Below are 21714 nucleotides of genomic sequence, written 5' to 3' on the forward strand. Positions count from 1 at the left end.
AGCAGAGCATGAATGGTTACTGAAAGAAAATAATCACCACTAAGTGAAAATACATCATCTTTCACTTAATGAATCTGAAGATTTCAAGGCTGGATAATTTCAAAGCTGGAAAACAGGATATCGGTTACCAGAACAGGCATTCCAAGGAGATCTGAATGACTGCGATTGGTAAGAGAAATTAATTTTGTCTTGCAACACAGTTTTTGTACTGCAGCAAGAGGTAAGTAGAGTTCATATTTCACGGTCATTGAAATGACTAAGAGCTGCTCAGGTTTGCTTGCTTAGCACTGACATCTGTCATTATAGTTTCTGTCTTTCTGAAGCATCATGCACAGGCCACTGTCAGCAGACATCCCAGATACAATTACCCAACGGCCTGTCTCAGCATAGCTAATCAGGTATTCCTGTTTACTATGAAAATGTGAGACAAACCCAATAGCAATGTCACAACCCCATTTCACTGCCAGCATGGACGCACACTGCGAGAAGTATGCGCATCTGGAGTACAGCATAATATAAGCTTTCCATTGAGGGCATGCAAATGGAACCTCTGCAAGAGAGCACGGCTTCCCAGGAGAGATACTCCGAAGAAGGAAAAATCCACGTATGTTCTGCACTGAACAGTTCTGAATTTTATACAGCTGCATTATTCGGTGAGTGCCTTTTAAATTACTAGTCATTCATTTAGTTCAAGACCTGTTTATACAGTACGATGTTCACCTTTAAAGAGAACGACATGCATACGGTTGATATTTTATTTGTATTCTAATCAGACATTGAAAGCACATACAGGGGAAAGCCTTATACTTGCTTTCTGCATTAGTGCAAATAAAGGTCACCATCTCCTGATCCCTACATACGTGAAAGAGAATATTAATAAAGGAAACCTTTGCAGCAAAGGATTTCATAGTCAGGTGAGTTAGCAGTTGGCAAAACAACAGCATCTAAAGGGAAAGACAGACAAACACCTAACCCAGCAAATGCCGTTAAAGTGGGTGTGTGCACTAAAGAAACATGTAGCAACAAGGGATGAAGGAAGCTAGAGAGCGTTCATCCTACATCCCGAGATAGAGGAGGAGCTCCACCCACCGACAGCATAACCTGAAAGTTTACATGGAGAGAGATTTCCAGAGCTGCCCATCACAAATCAGTTGGAAAGGAATTGCTTTAATTACAGTTTTCCACTAGGAACTTCCAGATGGTGACAGCCATTTTTGCTGAAAATATTACATCGGTAATCAGAATACCTAAATCAGTACACCAGTAATTACATCAGTATAACTAAAAAAGGGGAAAAAAAATAATCCCCCAACACAAAGACCTGGCATGCAATTTTTCCTACAGTGGAGAGTGAGCAGAAGACAGGAAATGCAAACCGGTCTTTCCTAAAGGCTCAGACAGCTCTGTTTATGACCAAACCTGTGTTTTAACTTTGTCCCCTTCCCTAGATGGCTGTCACTGAAGACCTTTACCCAAATGTTCATACTTGTATCCTCATTTCTTACATCTTCAGTGCTTGAAATTTTATCCCTTTCTTAGATGAGATGGTACAGGGTAGATGCAGAAATCACAAAAACTGTGGAAAATAATGAAAATATTCTATGCCCCTGGGTAATAAGCTAAATAGTTCTGTCCATGGCTGTAGGAATCAAGAGGTATCAACTGAAGCAGTATCTACAGATCCTAGAAAGCCATATTGCTAATCTCTTTGCTTGCTGTGCATGCTGAAACCTGCCTTGCCACAATGTATACAGAAGGACATGATGTAGCATTATTAGCAGGTCCAAATTTAAAACTGCTATTGAGAAGCTAGAGATGAAGCTGTAAAAGGGAGAGCTCATTTCCAGTAGTGCTTGTTTATACAATAAGGCTCATAAGAATTGTTGGAAATTAGAGTAACAAAGTATTTGCTGAAATTATCAGGTACCTATTGCAGTTGGAAAGCAGGAGAAACACAGTTAAACAAATACAAAGCCTTGGAGAGCATTTCTTGAAGCAGCCACGTTCCAAGGTTTTTGCTACCAGTTTTGGAAATCTGTTTCTCTTCTCACGGTTACAGGGATGCATTTCAGTCCTTTCTGTACCATAAAACCAGGCTAATTCCTGCTTTCACTGTGAATGTAACAGCACATTACAAACAGGCAGTGAAAACTATCCAATCTATGGGATGGAGCGTAGAAGAGAATAGAAAGGTGAGAAATCTCCAGTATGATTTACTGCCCAATAAATGCAATGATTCACCACAGTAATTTCCTGTTTTCAGTAGGCCAGATTCTCCCACCTATACGAGCGTTGAGTAGTTCCTTAAACGACGCCTCATCCTACCGCTTTGAGCAGTACCATTTACAGAATAACATACTGTTTCATGTCACTAAGGAACCGGACCCTGGCTCCAGCTTGTCCTAGACTCATAAAATCAACAAGGCAGAAGGAAAATATTTACCAGAGCAGAGCGGCATGTGTCCTTAGGTAAAAGGACACTCTTTGTGGCTGTCTCAGTGTCAGAAAGGTAAATAGCCTTTTAACTTCTGCAATATCCTTTAAGAAATCACTTGAGCAAACTGGTTACAATCCACTAAAGCAGCAGCTGAAATACTGGCTCACTGCATGTCCTTAATCCCTGAACATGACCTGCAGAGCCCTGCGCATTTCACAGGAGTAAGAGAGCTGCCTTGCCCTCGTCAGCTGAAACCACGGGCAAGGATGTGGATGCATTAGCCATGCTCTGCCCTGTGCACTCGTGTTTTTCAGGGCCAAATGTAGTAACGTTACTAGCCACACAGATGTGTGGGGCACAAAGCCAGGTAACAGCGCTACTGCAATGCAGGCTGGTTCCTGATTCAACACTCGTTCTACAAGCGTCAAATCTCCTGGCCTTTATCAATACCTAAATACTTCTTTTGATATCCCCGAGACTGGAGCTGTAACGCTCAGTACAGAGAAAGGGGGAGACAGAGGATTGTGCGGGTCTGTAGAGAGGAGTCATTACTCAGTTTAAACTAAAACATGTATGTAACGTGTTCTTTTAACTTGCTCCAGGAAGTCTGGCTGCTTTCTGCTCAGGCTGATATACAGGATGATTCCGCTCGGGAGTAAAGCCGGAATGCTTTCCAAGACACAGCTATGGGAGCTGTTGCCTTTGATAAGCATTCTAATCTTTTTCCAAACTAGGTACTTGAGAGAAGTATCGGCCTATTGAGTTGAAATGGCAGAGCCCGCAAGTAGGATTGTACGGTGAAATGTATTTTCCAGGGACATGAAAATGGCGTTTAAATCTGGTACTGAAGTCTCCTTGTGCGAAGGAAATAGACCTTCCTATGAGAGCACCACCCATCCAAATACATTCTTAATCCCAGTGAGTTTTAATAGTGGCACCTGTCACAACATTTAAGACTCTTTCCTTGCTAAACAAACAAACTGAAATCCCCCAACCCCCCCACGAACAGAAACAACATTGTCCTTAATGGAGCATACAGCTTTGAACCTGTGAACAGGGAGAAGTGCTATGCACGTTGTGGGGGATGTCTTTCATTAGTTGACATTTCATGGTTAAGGAAAGAGGGGTCACTTTTGCTTCCTGAAGTCTGTGTAAGAGGACCTATTGCTCGCAGTCTCGGAAAAAAAACCGCTCTTTTTTCTTTTTTTTTTTTTTCCTTTTTGAAAAGAATTCACAAAACATTTACTTTAGGAACAGTTACTTCTTTGCACAACCCTATCAACTAGTCTAAGTCAGAGGTTGCTTTTCCCTACTCATGCCATTTGCAGTAAGTCAGCCAGAGTTTAATTTTTCTGTTTCGTACTTAAGGAAAAATATTTTTCAACTTGTACTCAACCTCTTCTTGGGAAAAGTAATTTCTTCATCAGCTGCTGCTGCCGATTGTTAAGGAAGAGGGTGGGGCCTTCCCAGGCTGACGTCCTTCGAGCCGTACCTGAGTATAAAGAGTGAGGGAGAATTGCAGCCAAGAAACTCTCAGAAGCTGTTTCCAGTGACTGCTGGGATCCCAAGGCTGGCTTTATTCTGCAACTGCTATAACTTGCTGCTAAAAAGAGAAAAGGACAGTTGGACCCAGCTCCCAGTGGCTAATTACATTGGAGAATTAAATACAATTACCGTGTTCTCAATGTGAAACTGGATTGAATTCTTTTTTTAAAACACAACTGAATGATTTATTTTATTTTTTAATTTTTTTTTTTTTTTTAAAAACACACACACAGTGGTAATGTTGCAAACAGTCTGCATTAGTCCTGAACTACTGATCAATCAAAACATCAGTGAAAATGAAATCTGTGGCTATAGTCCAGACCAGGGATCTCCACTGCCTGGAGAAACTGCCAGTCCCAAAAGCTGTTTTCAACAGAGCCCATCGTTGCCAGACTCTGGATCAACTGAATTTAATGTTGCAGGTCCCAAGATCTACCCTCCTCCTTCACGTAAACCTCAAGAGATGTCTGCTCCCACTGGTAAGATCAAATCTTTGTTCACATTTTTTTATTTTGTGCAATGCTATTATGCTTGTTTTGCAAAGCGATAAAGCACACCGACTTGCAGCTCCTTTTGTGCTAGCAGAGAGATGTACTGTTAAGCTGCTGTGGCAATAATAGGAAAGAAGTATGGCACGCGCTGCTACTCACGTCTTGGTTCTATTTTGTCGTGGTCTGCTGTTGAAGTCAGAAATTGTTTTGTGCTGTGTTGTAAAGGATGCTCAATATTCCATCACTTCTGTTTATCCCTAGCATTCTGCTGCTCATTCACATTTGGAATTGCAAGTTTGGTTCTGAATCTAGCAGCAATGTAATAGATAAGACCTTCTGAGTTATTAAAGTTACAAAGTCATCTGCAAGCGTGTTTGGTGAATCACTATCTTTGCCAAGTTCTTAAAGTTCAAGGGTGCATCTGAGCATGTAGTCTGATCCATCATATACCATTTTTACTGTAAAAGAGCTTGAAAGATAGTATTAGCAGGGTTTGGTTTTTTTCATAAAGCTTTTCAGAGGCCTTTAAAATGCTCTACAGAGGGTAAATAATTCATCATCAAAACACCAGACTAAAAAAGGAACTATTACCATTTCTAGAGCAGTCTGAGAAATAAACTACGTTTTTTGAGGTCCCAGTGTTTTAATTATTCAGTGATAGGTTAAACATTCAGCAATACCGGGAATCTTAGCACAAAAAAGAATTCAATATATATTTGAAATGCACCGTTTGCTACCTAGCATTCAAGACCCTCCCGCTGAAGGGGTGTCAGTCTCTCCTTGCCCCGAGCAAGGAAGAGAAACAGTATCACGCAACTAGAAACCACATCTCGTGTGGCTGGCTTCCATGCCAATATTGCCTACTCCGAGACATCCCAAGCTTGGAGAGGTGCACCATTGCCATCTGTTGAGCTCCTACAGTTCTCCACAGGACTTAGCCAGCCAGACACCAGCAGTTGCTACAGATCACACAGAGATTTTGGAAAAGGAGGAATATTGGTACGGGCACCTCGTATTTTACGTAACACCGACTGCTCCTGTAATAGCTTGGGCAAGCAGCTCCTGCATACGCCTTTTTCATTCTGGGCTGCTGTGTTGTTTAATCATAAGTGTGTTTTAATCGCAAGCGCTGTTTTCATTCCTCACACCATGAGCTGCACTAGTAAGAGAAGCTTCTCTCTGCTACAGCAAAGCATCGCTGCTGGCTGACTCCTTATTCTCAGTAGCCCACACTCTGACTCCCAACATCCCGGCTTCTTTGGAACAGTGGCCTTCTATATGGTGTATTTTATGTGCTAAGCAATTGGGAAGATCGTGAACTCATGCAGGAAAGCTATCTTTATAATGACAATAGCTGATACTGAATGCATTCTGTATGAAGATGATCATTCGGGGGGAAGGGGGGGGAAGCGGCACAGGGGTTGGGACACAGCGTTATATAAAATGTATTTCAAAAGCAATGCATTTAAGGTCCTAATCTGGGCGAGTCTTTCAAGTTTGGGGATTCAAGTACAAGATGCAAGAATACCTAAACCAAACAATTACGGAACAGCTTGTTTTGACGAAGACAAGCTTGTTTGAACAACTATATATATTCTCAAATAACTATTTCATTTTACTACAGAAAATCATTGCTTCCCTTTGAATCCCACTACGTTGACCTCCAAACACACCAAGAACCATTGGAGAAAGACACTGGACGTAGCATTACTATCTTATTTCTGAAACAACTTTGTTCCTCGTTTTTCCACTGATATCAGTGTAAGAAACCACAGGACAGGAAGCCATAAAGATTTACTGCAACAGATGAAAATTAGAACATGACAAAGAGGGGCAGTAGTCTGAAGAGCGCTGACATATCCCCCAAAAGCAGTTGCGTGCTCTAAGGCAGTATGGCAGCCCTGAGCTGAAGGGCACCCAGAGAAACTGCCCAAGGCCAAGTCTCAAGATAATAAGTTTACTTCTGCACTGCTGAAGCTCTAAACCAGAAACATCCAACTGCTTTTCCTTCTTTTTCCCAACCACCCATCTGAATTTCCTTCTGCACTGCTACCCTGCCCCGTTGTCCTTTCCAGCTTCAGTGGCACATTTACACTTGGGACAGGCTCTCCTCTTCCCTCAATTAAAACGGAAACCATCCCTGCACACTAAAGTTTGACAACAGCCTTCACGCGGTAATTCACAGGTTAACTCAGCTCTCTGCTTATGCCCTCAGACTGAAGATCCCAGAGCCATCTTTGGGGTTTGGTTTTATTTCTTAAGAAAATAATTCCCTTTGTGAGGCCCCAGTCTCTTGTAGCCTGAGAAGCAATGCATCAAAGTCATTTTTAAGTAGGAAGGAGGCCAGAGCTGAGGAACATGCAGGGCAATGTAGAAGTTTCTTACAGCTGATGACAAACATCAGAATCACAGGCTACCTCTCAGGGTGACCTCATCCTCCCACTATTCTATAACAGCTCAGAGAATTATGTCACTTTAAGCATCATGTTATGACTTTTCCAGACTCTGGACTTAGCTCTGATCCCCCTCAGAAGCGCTACATGGGTGTGAGGGTAAAGATGCCAGTACGGGAATTACTGAGAAAAATTCGGCTTTCCAAAGGCCTGGATTCAGCTCGCAGCAAGGTGAGGACTGTTCTTGAGTTTAGAAAGGTTGCTCCCAGAGGCGTAGCATTGTGGTGCACGCGCATCACACGCCCGCTCTGCCAGTGTTCTGGAGAAGTTACACCTACAGCTGCTGCCTCTTCCATCCACCAAATTAATACTTTTGATGAGGGTGGAGAGTACACCCAATCGTAAACGGGCTGAGGGCCTGTGCTAGGAACATTTCTAAGACAATGACAGCAGGAACCCACTTGTGCCCTGGATACTACACATCATGCAATCAAGCCAAAGATAGCCCAAGAACCAATAACAATTTTGCTCTAGCAAACCAAGTTTCTGAACAACCTGCAAAAACAGCCCAAGCAGCAGGTAGACCCCCAGATACCTGGTCTGCTGTAAAGACCTTTATAAAGCTGCCATGAATTACCCACTCATGGAAATTTGTTCACCCACAGTCTCTGCTGTGCAAAGTACACAGCGCAGGATGCAACTTACTTTGTTCGTGTTACAATATTTGCCACTGTTTCACCTTCTGTTACGTGAAGCATCTCAATTTGACTTGGGTATTTTTGTCTCCCCAGGAAGCCTCATTAACGAAGATGGTAACCAAAGGTTCCTCAGGAAGAACAGGTTAGAATACTTCTCTCTTGGTAACAGAGCCTCCTTTTCTAGTAGGATCATCACTGCTAGGTACCCAAGGAGCTGGACCGCTTCTCTCCCATGGTCAGCGACCCGTGCTGTTTCCTAGCTCCCCTTCAAGTACAGGAGCAGGCCAGCTGCGCGTCACCACCATGGATATGTTACCTGGGGCAAAGTTTCTGATGAGAATATCTTCTGTGTCTCTCCTCTCTCCAAACGCAGAATAGCTTATTTCTTCCTTTCTTTCCGACAGAAAAGAGAAGAGTTCACCCTTATACAGAGAAGCAGCTTAGACAGGTATGCATAACACCTTCAGCTCTGTGCTGCCAGCCTCCTCAGGCATGTTTCATATTGTATCACTGAGTGAGAACAGGACACTTCATGTCTGATTTCCCTCCCCCATCTTCCGCCCTCCCCATTTCTGTTGCTGTTTCAGAGCAAGCAGAGCATTGAGCAAACGCTAAAAGGCTTAGAGGACCTTGATATCCTAGTGGAGGTACTGCAGGAAGATTTGAACAAAAGCCAGCTGAAGAAGGAGTCTCTGCATTCTGTGCCAGATGGCTGTTGGCAGGGCTTCTCCACAGATCTGCAAGCCTCTCGGGGGGAAACTGGAGGAAGCAAGCAGGCAGCTCTTGGCCTCCAGGAAAGACGCCACAGCTTAACCAAGTTGCGTTCATACTGTTGTTTTAAAGATTTCAACTCAGTATTGCGGGGAGAGGTAGAAACTTCTTTTTACGATGATCAGAACAACATGCAGGAGTCCAGCTCACCAGGAATGTTTTCAAGGACAAGCGAGAAAGAGAGTAGCTGGTGGATACAGGATGCGTGCGCAAGCACCCAGGAAGATTTCCCAAAGCGTTCTTCACAGGACACATCTCCACACTTTAATCCATCAGGAGGCTGTTCAGAGGCGCTTCTGGAAGCTAATACAGGCTCTCCAGACACTGAGGGACGTTTGAAGTCAACCCCAATTTCTTTCACACAGCAGGACCTCTCTGCCATCTCTTTCTTTCAGTTCCAGCTACACAGGGAAGAAAGTTTACTGAGAAATATCCCAGCGGATAAACTGCTTGCACCTGATGAAAATGGCAACAGGTCTCTACTTTTTCTATTGAAATATATTGATTTCTATTTTCTGGGGCATCACTTGTCCCAAGGCTTTGCTCTAACTTCAACTGCTAGTTTTGGGCACACCTGTAGGCTTCCTTGCTCAGTGGAAAGCTCAAACTTGCCTCAGTACACAAAGTTTTAGGCAGATAGTAAAAATAGAAAGGTATTGTACTTGCAGTAGTATTGCCAAACTACGGCTGACATCAGGACAAATTCAAAGTGTTAACAATATTAGAGACTGAGTTGTATATGTAGTTATTCATGAGAAAATTGAAATCAAGCAACAAAAAAGTAATTTCTAAAAAAAAAAAAAAGCAAAAGATCTTTTCCATGGTGTAGACACTCTCAGGACAATTACTTGTATTATTATAGTTGGTAATAAAAATGGATGGGAGGATTACAGCAAAGCATACACATGCCGCTAGTCTCAAGCATAGGCTTCCAAAGAACTAGGAGTGGCTGTTTTATTAGAAATGAAATGAAAGCAAAAGTTTTACTGATCCCATTTTCCCTAAAGTTACATGCTTATAGAGAAAATAACTGTTTATAAAAAAAAAAAAAATAGAATCTCTTATTAGGTTCCATACAGTTCAGCTGCTTTGGGGAAGCTGGTATCAAATCAGATTGACAGAAAGCATGACATAACCTATAAACTATCCTAGTCTTGGTGGGGAAGGTATTCATTCCTGTTCATATAGGCAATTCTGTTCCTAACATATTTATAACCCACACAGGGAAAGCTAAAGACAGCACTGTCCTCTTCCATAAAGTACCATATTCCATTCAGAATAATGATTTTTCAGTGCAATAATAAAATTTGACTTCACTTTTCAGCAATAATGTAACTGTAACCGACTTACAATAAGCTACCCACTACCATCTTTCCTGCATATTTTTTTAATACAGAAAAAAATTCTCACACATGAACAAAATTAATCACAATTAGGATATTAAGGCATTTCTACCACCATGTTTATGTAAAATTCGCAAGCTAAAATTTCCAGCAGCCCACTTACCTCTATGAATATCAGATTACATGCTCAAAAGAACATACGAAGGCAGGACTACACACCGAATAAGCTAACACTGAGTTCTACTGAATGGTGAACAATATTAGTTACCGTGTCAAACACTCACCAAAAAGAGAGAACAGAAACAGCAATAAATGTCTGATTTATTCGGACATCTTCAAGGATATCATGCTACAAGACAAGGGGTAAACAAACAAACAAACAAAATCAATGCCTGCATTATTTTTTCCTCCAGGAGAAAAGGAAGACATGCCCAAATTTACAAGAAAAAAAAAAAAGTATTTTTCAGGATGAAATTCAGGAAAAAGGCTTATACTATTTTGAGTAGTTCAGTGAGACTGAATACACCAGAGAAATTGAGCTCTCCTCCTACAAAGGACTGAATTACAGTTTGGAAATACTTCTTTTCAGTGCAATAGGAGGGTTTCCCTTCTCTGGATTTTTAGGTATCTTACACTCTTTTTCCTGTATTGAAGCATGCTTTGAACAAGGAGGAGGAAATAGAGATTGTTAGAAAAAGGAATCATGGAGTAGCTCCTGGAGAGGAGAGGAATGGCAAAGTAGCAAGAAGGAAGGACCGAGAAATCCTGGTGGACACAACTAATGCAAGCAAAGCTGCAAAATCAGCAACTCCATTATTAACATAGAGACTAAATAAATTAAATTCTTAAATATCCCAAGATTTTGGTATTTGCAAACCTTAACATTTCATGCTTTAAAATACCTTCTCGCTGTTCCTTTTGAGTATTTTAACCGCTGTATTATCTCCTAATTGTTTAAAAATGCATTCTATTCCAGGCTGCTGCACAAGGCTGTTGCTCAGGGAAGAAGAGCTCTGACTTACGCACTTGCACAGAGATTTGCATCCCTAAATAAGATCGATGAGAAGGATGCAGAGAAACGGGTAGGATTCTAACTTGCCAAGAACAGGGTAATTTTCTATCACACGTAAATGTCTTTCAAACCCCAGTCAAGCACCAAGCATCCTTTTGGACGAGGTGCGGCTACTGTCCTTGCAAAGAGGGGAGAACAGAACAAGGAGGAACTGATCTGCATAGAGCAAGCATCAGCGCAACTGAGAACAGAGCTGAATCCCAACTCCCCACCTTATTCTCTAACAAGCATGCTGCTTTAAAACTGGTTTTGCCTTTCACAGCAAGTTTCTCCCGTTCTTCTCTTCTTAGACTGCATTACATCTCGCTGCAGAAAAGAACCAGCATCTGATGGTGAGCGACCTGATATCTCTCGGAGCTAATGTCAATGAACAGGACAGGTTGGGGAAAACTCCGCTCCACCTGTGTGCAGAGAATGGATATTTGAGAGTTTTAGAGGTAAGCCTGTCGTTTACGTTGTACAAAGACACGCGCAAAGGCAGAGCAAAGACAACAAATGTACGTTCTTGAAGGTCCCTTCCAACCCAAACCATCCTATGATTCTTTTGTTTAAAATAGACAAGGGTTTTCCATACCTGAAAATTAGCTTTGATCTGATGTGGCTAAAGATGGAGTTAGGGGAGCAGGGGGTATTTTGGCACTGACAAAAATCAGGACTTATCCCAATCTTCTTCATTTCAGGTTTTGAAAAATTGCAAAAAAAATGGCGTGTGTGTGGAAGTGAACCTGACTGACCATCATGGTAAGAGGAAAACCTTAAACACATAGAAGCTTAGCGTAGGCTCTAGAAGTGTCAGACTATAGATTTTATCTAGGCCAAAGAATGTTCAATTTCGTGTTTAAAACTAAAAGGCCTAGGAGGAGAGCAAATCAGTTTTAATAGGGCACCCCCTTACGATTAGCAAGGAGTAGGATGATTTACTCCAGCGTGGTGTTCAAGCACTGGATTTGTTAACTTGTCTGTGATCTGTTCAGGTTTAACACCGCTACATGGTGCTGCTCTCGCCCACACTGTCTTAGTTATGGAATCTCAAAAGACTGACATCAATACTGACATGGGAAGGTTTCTCAGACTACGCAAAGATCAAATTCTTGAAGGAATTAACTGCTTGTTACAAATGGGAGGAAAGCCTGAGTTGCAGGTGAGGACCAGCAGCAGGTTGTTTACTGTGGCCTGAAGTTTTCGTATTCTTTTGCAGTCACAGGTTTCACTGTCATTTGCAGGTACTACATTCATGTCAAATTACCACTACCTATTTAAAAATGGAGGAGAACACAGAACTCATGTGTTTGCTTCAGACTTATAAACCTAAGGGACAGAACGTTCTTCAAGAGGTAACTATCCATAGCTACTCTTACACAGGCTCTAGCATTTGTACCCGAGAAACTAAATGCAGTAACGCAAGCTGGACCATCTTGTAAACGCAGCAGATGATGCTCCCAGCCTTGCCCTAGCTTGCACAAATCCCCTTTTCAGCGATAATGCACTGTAGGAGCTCTTCCACGCTTGGTGCCACAACAGCTCTAAGGACTGCTGTCTTTGTTACAATTTAGAGCAGCCCAGTTGCACGCAGGTGCCGCCGGTGCGCTGCTCGCACTGTCCCCAATCCAAACTCCTCATAGCAGCAATGCCTTCTTTTCCAAGGTTTTACAGCACACCAAGCCAGAGGTATCTCAGAAGCAACACCAGGGAAATTCTTCCTCTGCTGATAAAGGGATGCTACAGGCCCAAGCGTCACCACTATATTCAGTTACCTTCGGCAGCTTCTTAAAAGAGAAAGAGCCCATTTTCTCTGTCCCTTAGCGCACACATTCAACACCAAAATGACCCAAAACCTGCATTACTGGGCCAAAAGATAACCAGATTATCCAGGGTTGTCAGCACATCTCGCTCAAGTTTTGGTGCGGGAAACAAAACACCAACGCTGGAAAGCAGAAGCTTGAGTGCTTAACAGAGGACTAAGTTTCTAGGGTGAAATTCTGCTCTACTGAAATAACGCAGTATCTGCCATAGATTCCAGTATTCTTGTCCGTGACTATGCAAATAGTCAGTGCTTAAAAGTTACAGCCCTTTTACCTTTTCTAGGGTCTTTTTTGACTCTGTCAGATAAGAGTTCCCGCCAGTGTACGTGTACAGAAACCTATAATATAATAAGATCTCAGTTAGAAACACAGACTTAAAGCTGCATTTCAAGTCATTTGGGAACCTGTCGTCTGAACAGTTGTGCTCTGTAGGAGGTAAAACACAGTAGAAAAAAATTCAATCCAGCTCATTACTGACTGAACTGTTAAACATGCCGCCCCCTCCCATCTTATGGCAAGGGGAAGGATCTAGGCTTTGCACGTCAAAACCAGGATAAGTTCTTGACACAAAGTCTGCATCACTGTTAATGCTGGAAATTTACTGTCCTGGTTTCTTCATCTGTACAGAGTTACAGTTTGCTGGATGCTCCAAGGAGAATGCCAGGTCCCTCACCACCAGATAACTTCCCTGAACTTTTTCCCACATCATCTTCAGATCTCTTTGACATCGTTCTTAAAGGTATCTCATGGTAGGAAATTGATTTTGCCTAGTCAGGGTCTTTGTAACTCGACAGCTGTAACGTAGCAGCTAGCTCCAGTACCTTCCCTGCCTTGCCGTGTAACAATTAATCACGTGGAACTGATGGAAAAGATGCCCGGTGACATATAAGAGACTTCAGATTAACTCCAGAGCTCTGCACAGAATTTCTTTTGCTTGTGAAACTCCTTACTCATACAAAACGAAGTAGAAAGTAGGGAAATAAATATATGGCATTAGAAGGAACACTTAGCATGTAGATTGAGCTGAATATCTGTTGGTTTATTGCCTTGCAGGGAAACGCTGATAGGAGTCATTACCTGCACCTCACAGTCCGTGCGCTACAGCTGCTGCTGAAGAATAGACAGAGAACAGACAGTAAAAGTCTTCAAATGTATTATAGCTTGAACTGACTGTTGAAAATATCTCCTCAGTACCCAGAATTGAATAGTAAACTAATAAATGGGGGGAAAAAAACCACGCCAGGTTTCAACAGTATTAGGCATTTGGGTTTAGATGCTCCAGAAAATTAATAGCTCTTAATTTTCTCACAAAACTGAGCACTTGTACTTCTGTTTGGAAGTCCATTTGAGTTGTAGGTGTTCTACATTCTGAAACTCTGACAATTTTTAAATGCAGGTGCCTAGTTTGATAAAAAAACCCTTAGATTTTAGCCTTTCAGAGCCTAGCCTTGAGGGTATCAGCGTAAGATTAGTCTCTATAGTCTGAACTCAATGTTCAAATGTCCTGAAAATCATAGGCAATATAAGATTTTAAGCATGAGCTATGGGAACTCAGAATCTGATGGGCTATATTTAACACTTTCTCCAGTCTGGCTCTGAATTTGTCCAAGGCTGGAGTTGTCACGCTTTAACACGGTCCCATTGGAAAAAAATTCCCCCAAAATAAAACATACCCACGCACTGTTACTGAGCATGTTTTTTCAACAAAAAAAAAAAATCAAGCTCTTTATTTGTGCAATCAGAATTTGCCACCAATAATAGAATGTAGGTGAAGTCTGGGACAGAAAGTGTTTTGAATTATTTCCTTTCACTGTGGGTGATCTAAGAGAGGACAATATCTTTATAAAATTTAAGTATATAACAACACTTTACAAGGATCCTTTTTTTATACTAAGCAATTATGCAAGTTAGAAGGATAACAAGGAGCTTAAATTATTCTCTGCTGTCAGATATCCAAGTATTCAGAAGAATTCCTATAATTGTTTAAAAAAAAAAAAATTCTCTTCCCAGACTTCTTATCCTTTTATTCTAACTTCTGATTGTGAATTAGCTGGTTTCTGTGAAACTTCCCTGTTTGCTACATGTGGAGCAATCTACATTTACATAACCTACAAAATGAGTGATCCAGCAGCTCGCGTACATACCTCCTATTGAAATGAACGGGGGGGGTTTCACGTGTAACCATTGCAGGATCCAGTATTAAGTACTCAGCACGTTTGGGGAATATTTTTTTAATGATCCCTTTGTATTTTCTTCTTGTAAAAAAGGTTATTTCCCTCTTATTGGATATCCTTAAGTGTTAAGCTCCAAGAGCTATGTCGTACAACATGAGTTAAGTTTTATTGAAAAATGACAGTGTTTAAGTTAATGCCACTGGGATTTGGGTCATATCCTATGTTTCTTGTGCCCCGAGCGGCTAAATGGTACTCTTCTGTATTTTCTCTAGTTTGAATGAGACATGATATTTTGAAATTCTTAAGTATTTTATTGGAAAAAATAACCTGTTATTCACATGATGAGTTGTATAACACTACAGAATATTCTGTATTAACAGTTTTAAACTGAAAGAGGGTAGATTTAGATTAGATATAAGGAAAAAAAATTTTCACTGAGGGTGGTGAACACAGTTGCCCACAGCTGCAACTGGGCACAGGGTGCCCAGAGAAGCTGTGGCTGCCCCTGGCTCCCTGGCAGGGTTCAAGGCCAGGCTGGATGGGGCTTTGGGCAACCTGGGCTGGTGGAGGGTGTCCCTGCCCATGGCAGGGGGTTGGGACTAGGTGGGCTTTGAGGTCCCTTCCAACCCAAACCAGTCTATGATTCTGTTCATCCCCCTGCTTCCATAGGTGTCCCTCATGTTTTAATCACGTGAAGTCTTTTCTTTTTCCCTTATTGTCCCAGGTTTTACTTGGAAATACAAATATTTTCCTCTCCGATGACTTTTCTCTCTCTTCCCTGCCACCACTCATTCTTCTTTCATGTTTGCATTTTAACTCACGTCTGTGCTCACAGAATTTTTTATTCATTTGAAGAGAATTAATGAGAATTTTCTAGGTTACTCAACTTCCATTTGTGTGATTTAAGGATCACACCTAACACCCATTGAAATTAAAGACTCCTTATTTTCAGTGAAAACTGACCAAGAAATTCTGCACCACATACAGAACCAAGAATGCAGCCGTATGGTAAACAAGTACAGAAGTGCATCAATAAGTATTTTCAGTGAAGAAAAACGAATTTGCTTACAGGACGTCTTAAAAAAAAGTGTAGAAAACTATCGCATACAATATTAATCAAGTTTTTAGTCACATGAAAACCATTCAGGTGAAACGACAGGAATCTTAAGCTATTAGTATGTATTACCATATACTCAAAGCTGAGCTAGCTTGTAAAGTATATTCTATAACAGTTATATATAAACCGCATTGACATTAGTAGGTATGCTTTACCTTGTTTCGTTGTTCCTTCCTGTCAATAAATATATTATGTTATACAGCATGTAACTTACTGATTTTTATGTACCGGTATAGCTATACTACACTCACAACAGAAGTGACTGCTATGAAAAGAGCAAATTAAGCAGACAAGTACATAAGGGGGGTTTTGTTGTCAGTTTGGGTTTTTTTAAGAGTACAGCGGTGCCTGTGCAGAAGCACCAGCATTACCACAAAAAGTTGGGGGGTAGGCGATTTATTTAAAAATAAATAAAAACCCGACAACTTTTCTGTTCAAGGCACATTCATTAACCCACTACCTCCAACTAGGAGCCAGGCAACTATTCTTTCAAATGAACTATAAAACTAATTGTCAATATTTTTTCCCGCACTAAAATTTTTGCCCGAAACTAATCTCAAACTAGAAAAAATAATCCATGGACAAGGAGATTAAGTAATACAAGAGTTTGCTGAAAAAGCTGTAGCTTTTCAGCCATTCACTGTGGCTAACTGCAACAAACTATTCTATACCAAAAGAGAATAAAAGAGTCCTTTGAATAGCAATTACCCTCCATAAAAGTAACTTGCATTTCTACAGCAAGGTTTTTTCTAAGTATTTTTTTCTTTTTTGGGAGCTGTTAGAATTTTAATAGAGGCTTTGCAAGTACTGCATATTCCCTAATCCTGGTGTAATTGCTACTGCAAGTGAGAAAATAGGTCTTTACAGACAATTGTTCTCAAGACCTGGGCTGAAAAAGAAAATAAAAAAAAATTTAAAAAAAAAATGAAGTGAGTTCTGAGGAGAGGTTTTCTAGCACACAACTTGGGCAGGGCAGCACTGACATTGACTCTGACCTGTATGTGCAGTACTAGATAGGCCTAGTGATCTTGATGGTTCAGATTAAAAGCTTTTGCTTCAATTCTCATCATGAAACGAAATTTTTCCCTGGCAAGGCAGCTCCTTAGACCTAGGCCTGTTACTAACTCAGGATCGTCTCAAAGAAAAGGATAGCATTTACTGAATCATTAGCTTTATTTCCTTCAGCCCCCCACACACTCTACAAGTCAGCCCACAAATCTCTTCAGACAGTCCCAGCTCAAACCTGCTCAGTTAGCAGTGCTAACAGGATCACAACAGAAGATTTTGCAATGCTCGGAATTAACTCGATAGCTTTACATGTGACCATGTTCGAACTGAAGTTTTGAAAAATGTACGCGTGACCACCAGCCTACTGTTCCGGAAATACTCCCGTGTTCCCGTGAAATCCTCTTTCACGTTAATTACAGAAACACGCAGTCCTGGTGCCGCCAAGATTTCAGGTCACTGAAGTCCAAGGAGCGATCTCTTGACCTCCAGACACGTCTTGTGCTTTATTCACCCAGGCTACCGTCGTGCCCGTAGCAGAGGGAGAGGAGTTGCCTTTCTGCACTTGCAGCAGGGCACGGCGGAAGCATCCTGAGGGCAAAATCCGCCCGACACAGAGCGGCCCTCAGACCTACTCTAAGCTGCGCTGACATTATCAGCCTGGCTCAAAACGCCCCAGCGCCGGGCCCCTCGCGGAAGCGGCAGCCGCAGCAGCGTGAGGTTCAAGGTGCACAGCTAGACTGTGGCACGCCTGGGACCAAGCGCTGTGCTGCTGGCACCTGAGTACCGGTTACGGGGCCCAGACCAGCGTTTGTGGTACGACAGCTCCAGCTAACTCATTCTAAAGCAGGCCACGTGTGCTCCCGCAAGCTATAGTCGTACCTCTGACCTGTGGCACAGGCCATGCTTCGAGCAGCTGCTTTCCTTCTTGACCTCACTTCTCGCCCCGCATTACAAAACGAGTGCCGTTCACTGGCGTACCTGGTTGCTTAGGTTCCTCGCTCCTTTGAGGATATACGAGCATTGGCACGCATAATTATTTTTAAGGGCGCTAAAAAAGCTTTGCCACTGAATTAGTAGCAATCCAGCAAAGACAGACAAAAATAAAGAAATAGATCGGATCCAGTGCTTCCAGTAGTTCTCGGGGATGCTTCTGGTCAGGAAAGAGGAAACTCATGAGATAGCTGTTGCGGATTTGTAACAGCTTGAACAAGGCCCTGGCAAGGATGGAAGCTTTATTCGCCTGGCAGGGCTCTCTGATGGGCACTGAGCACGGCGCAATGATCGGTGACAGTCGCAGGGCCACAGACTCTGTACATGAACGACAGAGCAACTGCAGTCTGGATGTACAGAATCCTACGGTATTCACACCAGTTTTCTAGAGTTTCCTCTCTAAGTCTTTCCATTCAGAGCCGGGTGAAGAGAACTATCTGAGCCAGAGCCCTAAGTGCTGAAGTTACCCAGAAGTTGCAAGTCACAGCAAGGGGGTAACAAATACCTTTGTTAAAACAGCCTGAGGCAAGGGAACAGGAACTCTGTCCTAGATGTTACCTCACTAAGACTCTGGCTACGTATTAGATCTTTCTCCTACAAACCCAACACCTTAAGGTTCCAGAGGGAAACAGAGCATTATCACAGATGCTCGGATGCTACTACTACACAGTCACAAGTGCAGCAAGTCCCGAGAACAAAAGCCTTCAGTGCTAAGTCACGGAGCTCCACCAAACATTTTTTGGGTGCACACATGTATTTCCACTTGCTTTCGGAAGTTGGCAGTAACACGAGTACTTAGCATAGCCTACTAAAAATGCTGTGAAAACCAAAATACAAGCATTGCCATCTAGCAGCTCATCTGTATCTATCAAAACACACACAAAATAAATTGCAGAGGTGAAAATGGCATCACAAGAGACGAAAAGATTAGGGAAGATACTTCATGGATTAACAAGAAACTGCATGGCAGACAGGCAGAAGCTCTTCTAGGTATTACATAAATTGAAATAGTAGAAACAACACTACTAGGGAGCAGAGGGATTCTGGTCTAGATTTTCAGTGGCACAAAACTCTGCAGGCAGCAAGAGAGCCTGTTACAGGCCATTAACTCTGTGAGGCATCTTAAGCAAACAGCTCCTCTGGGACCTGCTTTCAGTAGCTAATAATGGCAGAAGCGCTCCAGCATTCTCCGTTCCCACGACTTATGCCAAAGGGAACAACAGGAACCAAATTCTTTTTGGCAGAAGGGTATCCCAAGCTGGAGGGATGTGACTGATTTCCGACCCTGTCGCCCCAGCCTGATACCAGACCAAGACTGACCACAGCAGAAAAATCTACCTCCTGCTTTGTTTTTATCTTCCAAAATGTGTTCTTGGAATCATGCTTTTCTACAAATCCGCACTTACTGCATCAAAGACTCCCTAAGGCTGCTGGATTTTGCTTAAACAAGCTATCATCTCCCAGATCCCAAAAACTTAGCCAAGAAGCATACGAACTGTTGCTCACTAAACCAGATAATGTTACACAGAACAATGCCATGATTGCAAGTAAAACACACACAAGAAAATAAATTACATTGGGAAAAATCCTTCTAACACAACAAAAAAAAATTCAATCTTTTTAGATGAAAAACCAAGAAGAGAGTTGGGGGGGAGGGGGAGGCTGGACACTGAAGGCTATTCAAGAAGAAACACTGACAGCTCCTCTATACCACTCCGCATCCCAGTTCCCGTAACTCCGCATCTCTCTCCACATGATGACAACCAGGCGGAATTGCAAGCAGAGCTGGAGGAGCCAAGTTTCTGAGCCAAGCACGAGGGAGAGGCTGAGTTCTTGGCTGATTCAGATTCTTTTAGAACAGTCTCACCCATCAAGTTTTATTTTTCCTGCTTGCTTTGTGGCTAGAGAAACTTGGAAACCAAATGATTCAATTTAAACCAGGACATGTTTCTACAGCTGTGCTGAACAGGACAGATGAAATAAATTTATAGAGAAGGGAGTCCCACTAACTGCAAACTTGAGTGTCTCAGGCACTTTGAAGAGGGATCGCGGTGGGGAGAGGCAGGAAAAGGGAAGAGGACAGGACATTGGCTCCCACTCAACCTAGGCAGCAGAGCTCTCAAGCTGTAGCGAGTGCTGTAACCCAGACTGCCCCAGCCACACACGAGCCAGGAGCTGGAGCTCAATGTTGCTGCGCGCTTCATCCATCTGTTTGCCCAGAACCTTGGCTTGTCCTGAGGACGAGCATGCAATGCAGCTTAGCGTCTGAAGGCTGCAGGATCAGCCCTGAAGCCCCTTCTGTCTTGAGACAGCCTATAGTGGGCTGGAGTTCCAGGCATCCCTACTTGACCCAGTTACTTACACCCATGAGGAGCTGGTCACACGGCACCTGTGCCCCAAAGTACCACACCATCATTTTCCTGTCTTCCCCCCCACCTCATTCCATGTGGTTTCTAGAAGGAGGAAGGAGCTTAAACTGAGGTTATCAGGAAATCTTTTTCCTGAAGAAAGATGGTAAGGGGAAGGGAGTTCTTGTTGAGCTTCCTGCAATGCCCAGGAAACAATGCTTGTTCCTTCTTCCCACGGTTCCCAGGTTACGATTTTTTACTTCTCATCTGCTTTGAAGCCACTTCACGTTTACTTCAGTGGCACAGTTTTGGGGTTCACTTAGCTTAGCAGCAAGAGTTCAGGCTCCAGCGGATAAAACATCACTTCTCCGGTATAAAAACCTGACAAGATGTTAACCAGTTGATATCAGGAAGGCCCCAGGCACTGCTCTGCTCCATGCTTGGCCATACTTCAGTGCTACACCCGTGAGAAGCCTGTCTGGGTTGGTCTCAGTTCTTAATTATCTCTATTTATTATCTCTATCTATCATCGCTAGCCAAATAAGTTTACAGAAGTCTCATTTTTTTCAAACATAACGATCTCCAAACACAAATATTCTAATGTGTGTGGTGTGATAAGTACACGCAGAAATCATAACACCATTACCTCAGTAACCAGAGGGTTACTGTATAACTCAGAATAAATACTCGCCTCAGATCTAAAGGAACGCGAGCAGCACGAATTAATACAAAAATCTAGTGGCAGATTTCAAGTATTAAGATCGGTTTGGTTTTGCTTTGTTTTAAATAAAACCCTCTGGATCCTTTTGCTTCTGATGAGTAACCAGTTTGTGAATCCTTCACAGTTACTTCTAGAAAGACGTTCACGGCTAATTGGTCACTAGGCCACAGAAACACACGATAACCTGCCTTCGGAGGTCTACTCAAAGGCCAAAAGATATCCATCCTAACAAAGCATTTTAGAGTCCACAAAGCACAGCCCCCTTAAAACTTTAGTTTTCATTTTCTTCACTGGGCACTCATGCATCTCCTCGTCCCTTCCATAAAGCTTCTTTAGAGAGCAGGACTAAAAGGTATGTTTACATCTCTACCCAGGCTGTGATGAAATCACATTTCAATTAAGCAAGAAATATCTGCCTGCTAGAAAGACTCTAGGAAATAGCAGTGAACAGAAATTAATCTAAGGTTTTATGTAGTTGGACAGTTTCTGATTTCATTGTCTAATGCTTCCAGGTGTACATGTTTTGACTCCTAGTTAACATGACCTTTCTGTTTCTTTGGAATTATTATTCACACACAAAGGCAATCCCTTTTCTGATATAATAGGAGATAAGCTTCTGCAGAACCCAGCAGTTCTTCAAGTTCATAGCCAAATAGGGTGTTTGCTAATGTGAAGCACGTACGCTATTAAAGTCCATCTTGATTACATTTATGTATGTAACAGAGGTCATTTTAATACTGGATTTTTATTTTCTATGTTCATAGGAGGCTATTTCCAACACAATATTCATCTACTGTAAAACAA

The 21714-nt window shown here is 42.3% G+C and overlaps 1 protein-coding gene across 2 annotated transcripts; it reads left to right on the forward strand.

Moving 5' to 3' along the window:
- Positions 1-537: 537 nt before the first annotated feature.
- On the forward strand, positions 538-16035 carry LOC129196227 (NF-kappa-B inhibitor zeta-like). Of its 2 annotated transcripts, XM_054803358.1 has the most exons (12): positions 538-653; positions 4216-4461; positions 6976-7097; positions 7658-7706; positions 7969-8012; positions 8152-8810; positions 10655-10760; positions 11041-11187; positions 11431-11491; positions 11725-11891; positions 11974-12084; positions 13180-16035. In XM_054803358.1, exons 1-12 carry the CDS (start codon positions 542-544, stop codon positions 13303-13305), a joined length of 1950 nt encoding a protein of 649 aa, XP_054659333.1. In that variant the 5' UTR covers positions 538-541; the 3' UTR covers positions 13306-16035. The 2 variants fall into 2 exon arrangements, with proteins under 2 accessions (XP_054659333.1, XP_054659334.1); XM_054803359.1 differs by lacking the exons at positions 538-653; positions 6976-7097 and having other exon boundaries at positions 3895-4461.
- Positions 16036-21714: the final 5679 nt, after the last annotated feature.

Source organism: Grus americana, chromosome 24, assembly GCF_028858705.1.
Source record: "Grus americana isolate bGruAme1 chromosome 24, bGruAme1.mat, whole genome shotgun sequence".
Classification (NCBI taxonomy): Eukaryota; Metazoa; Chordata; class Aves; order Gruiformes; family Gruidae; genus Grus; species Grus americana.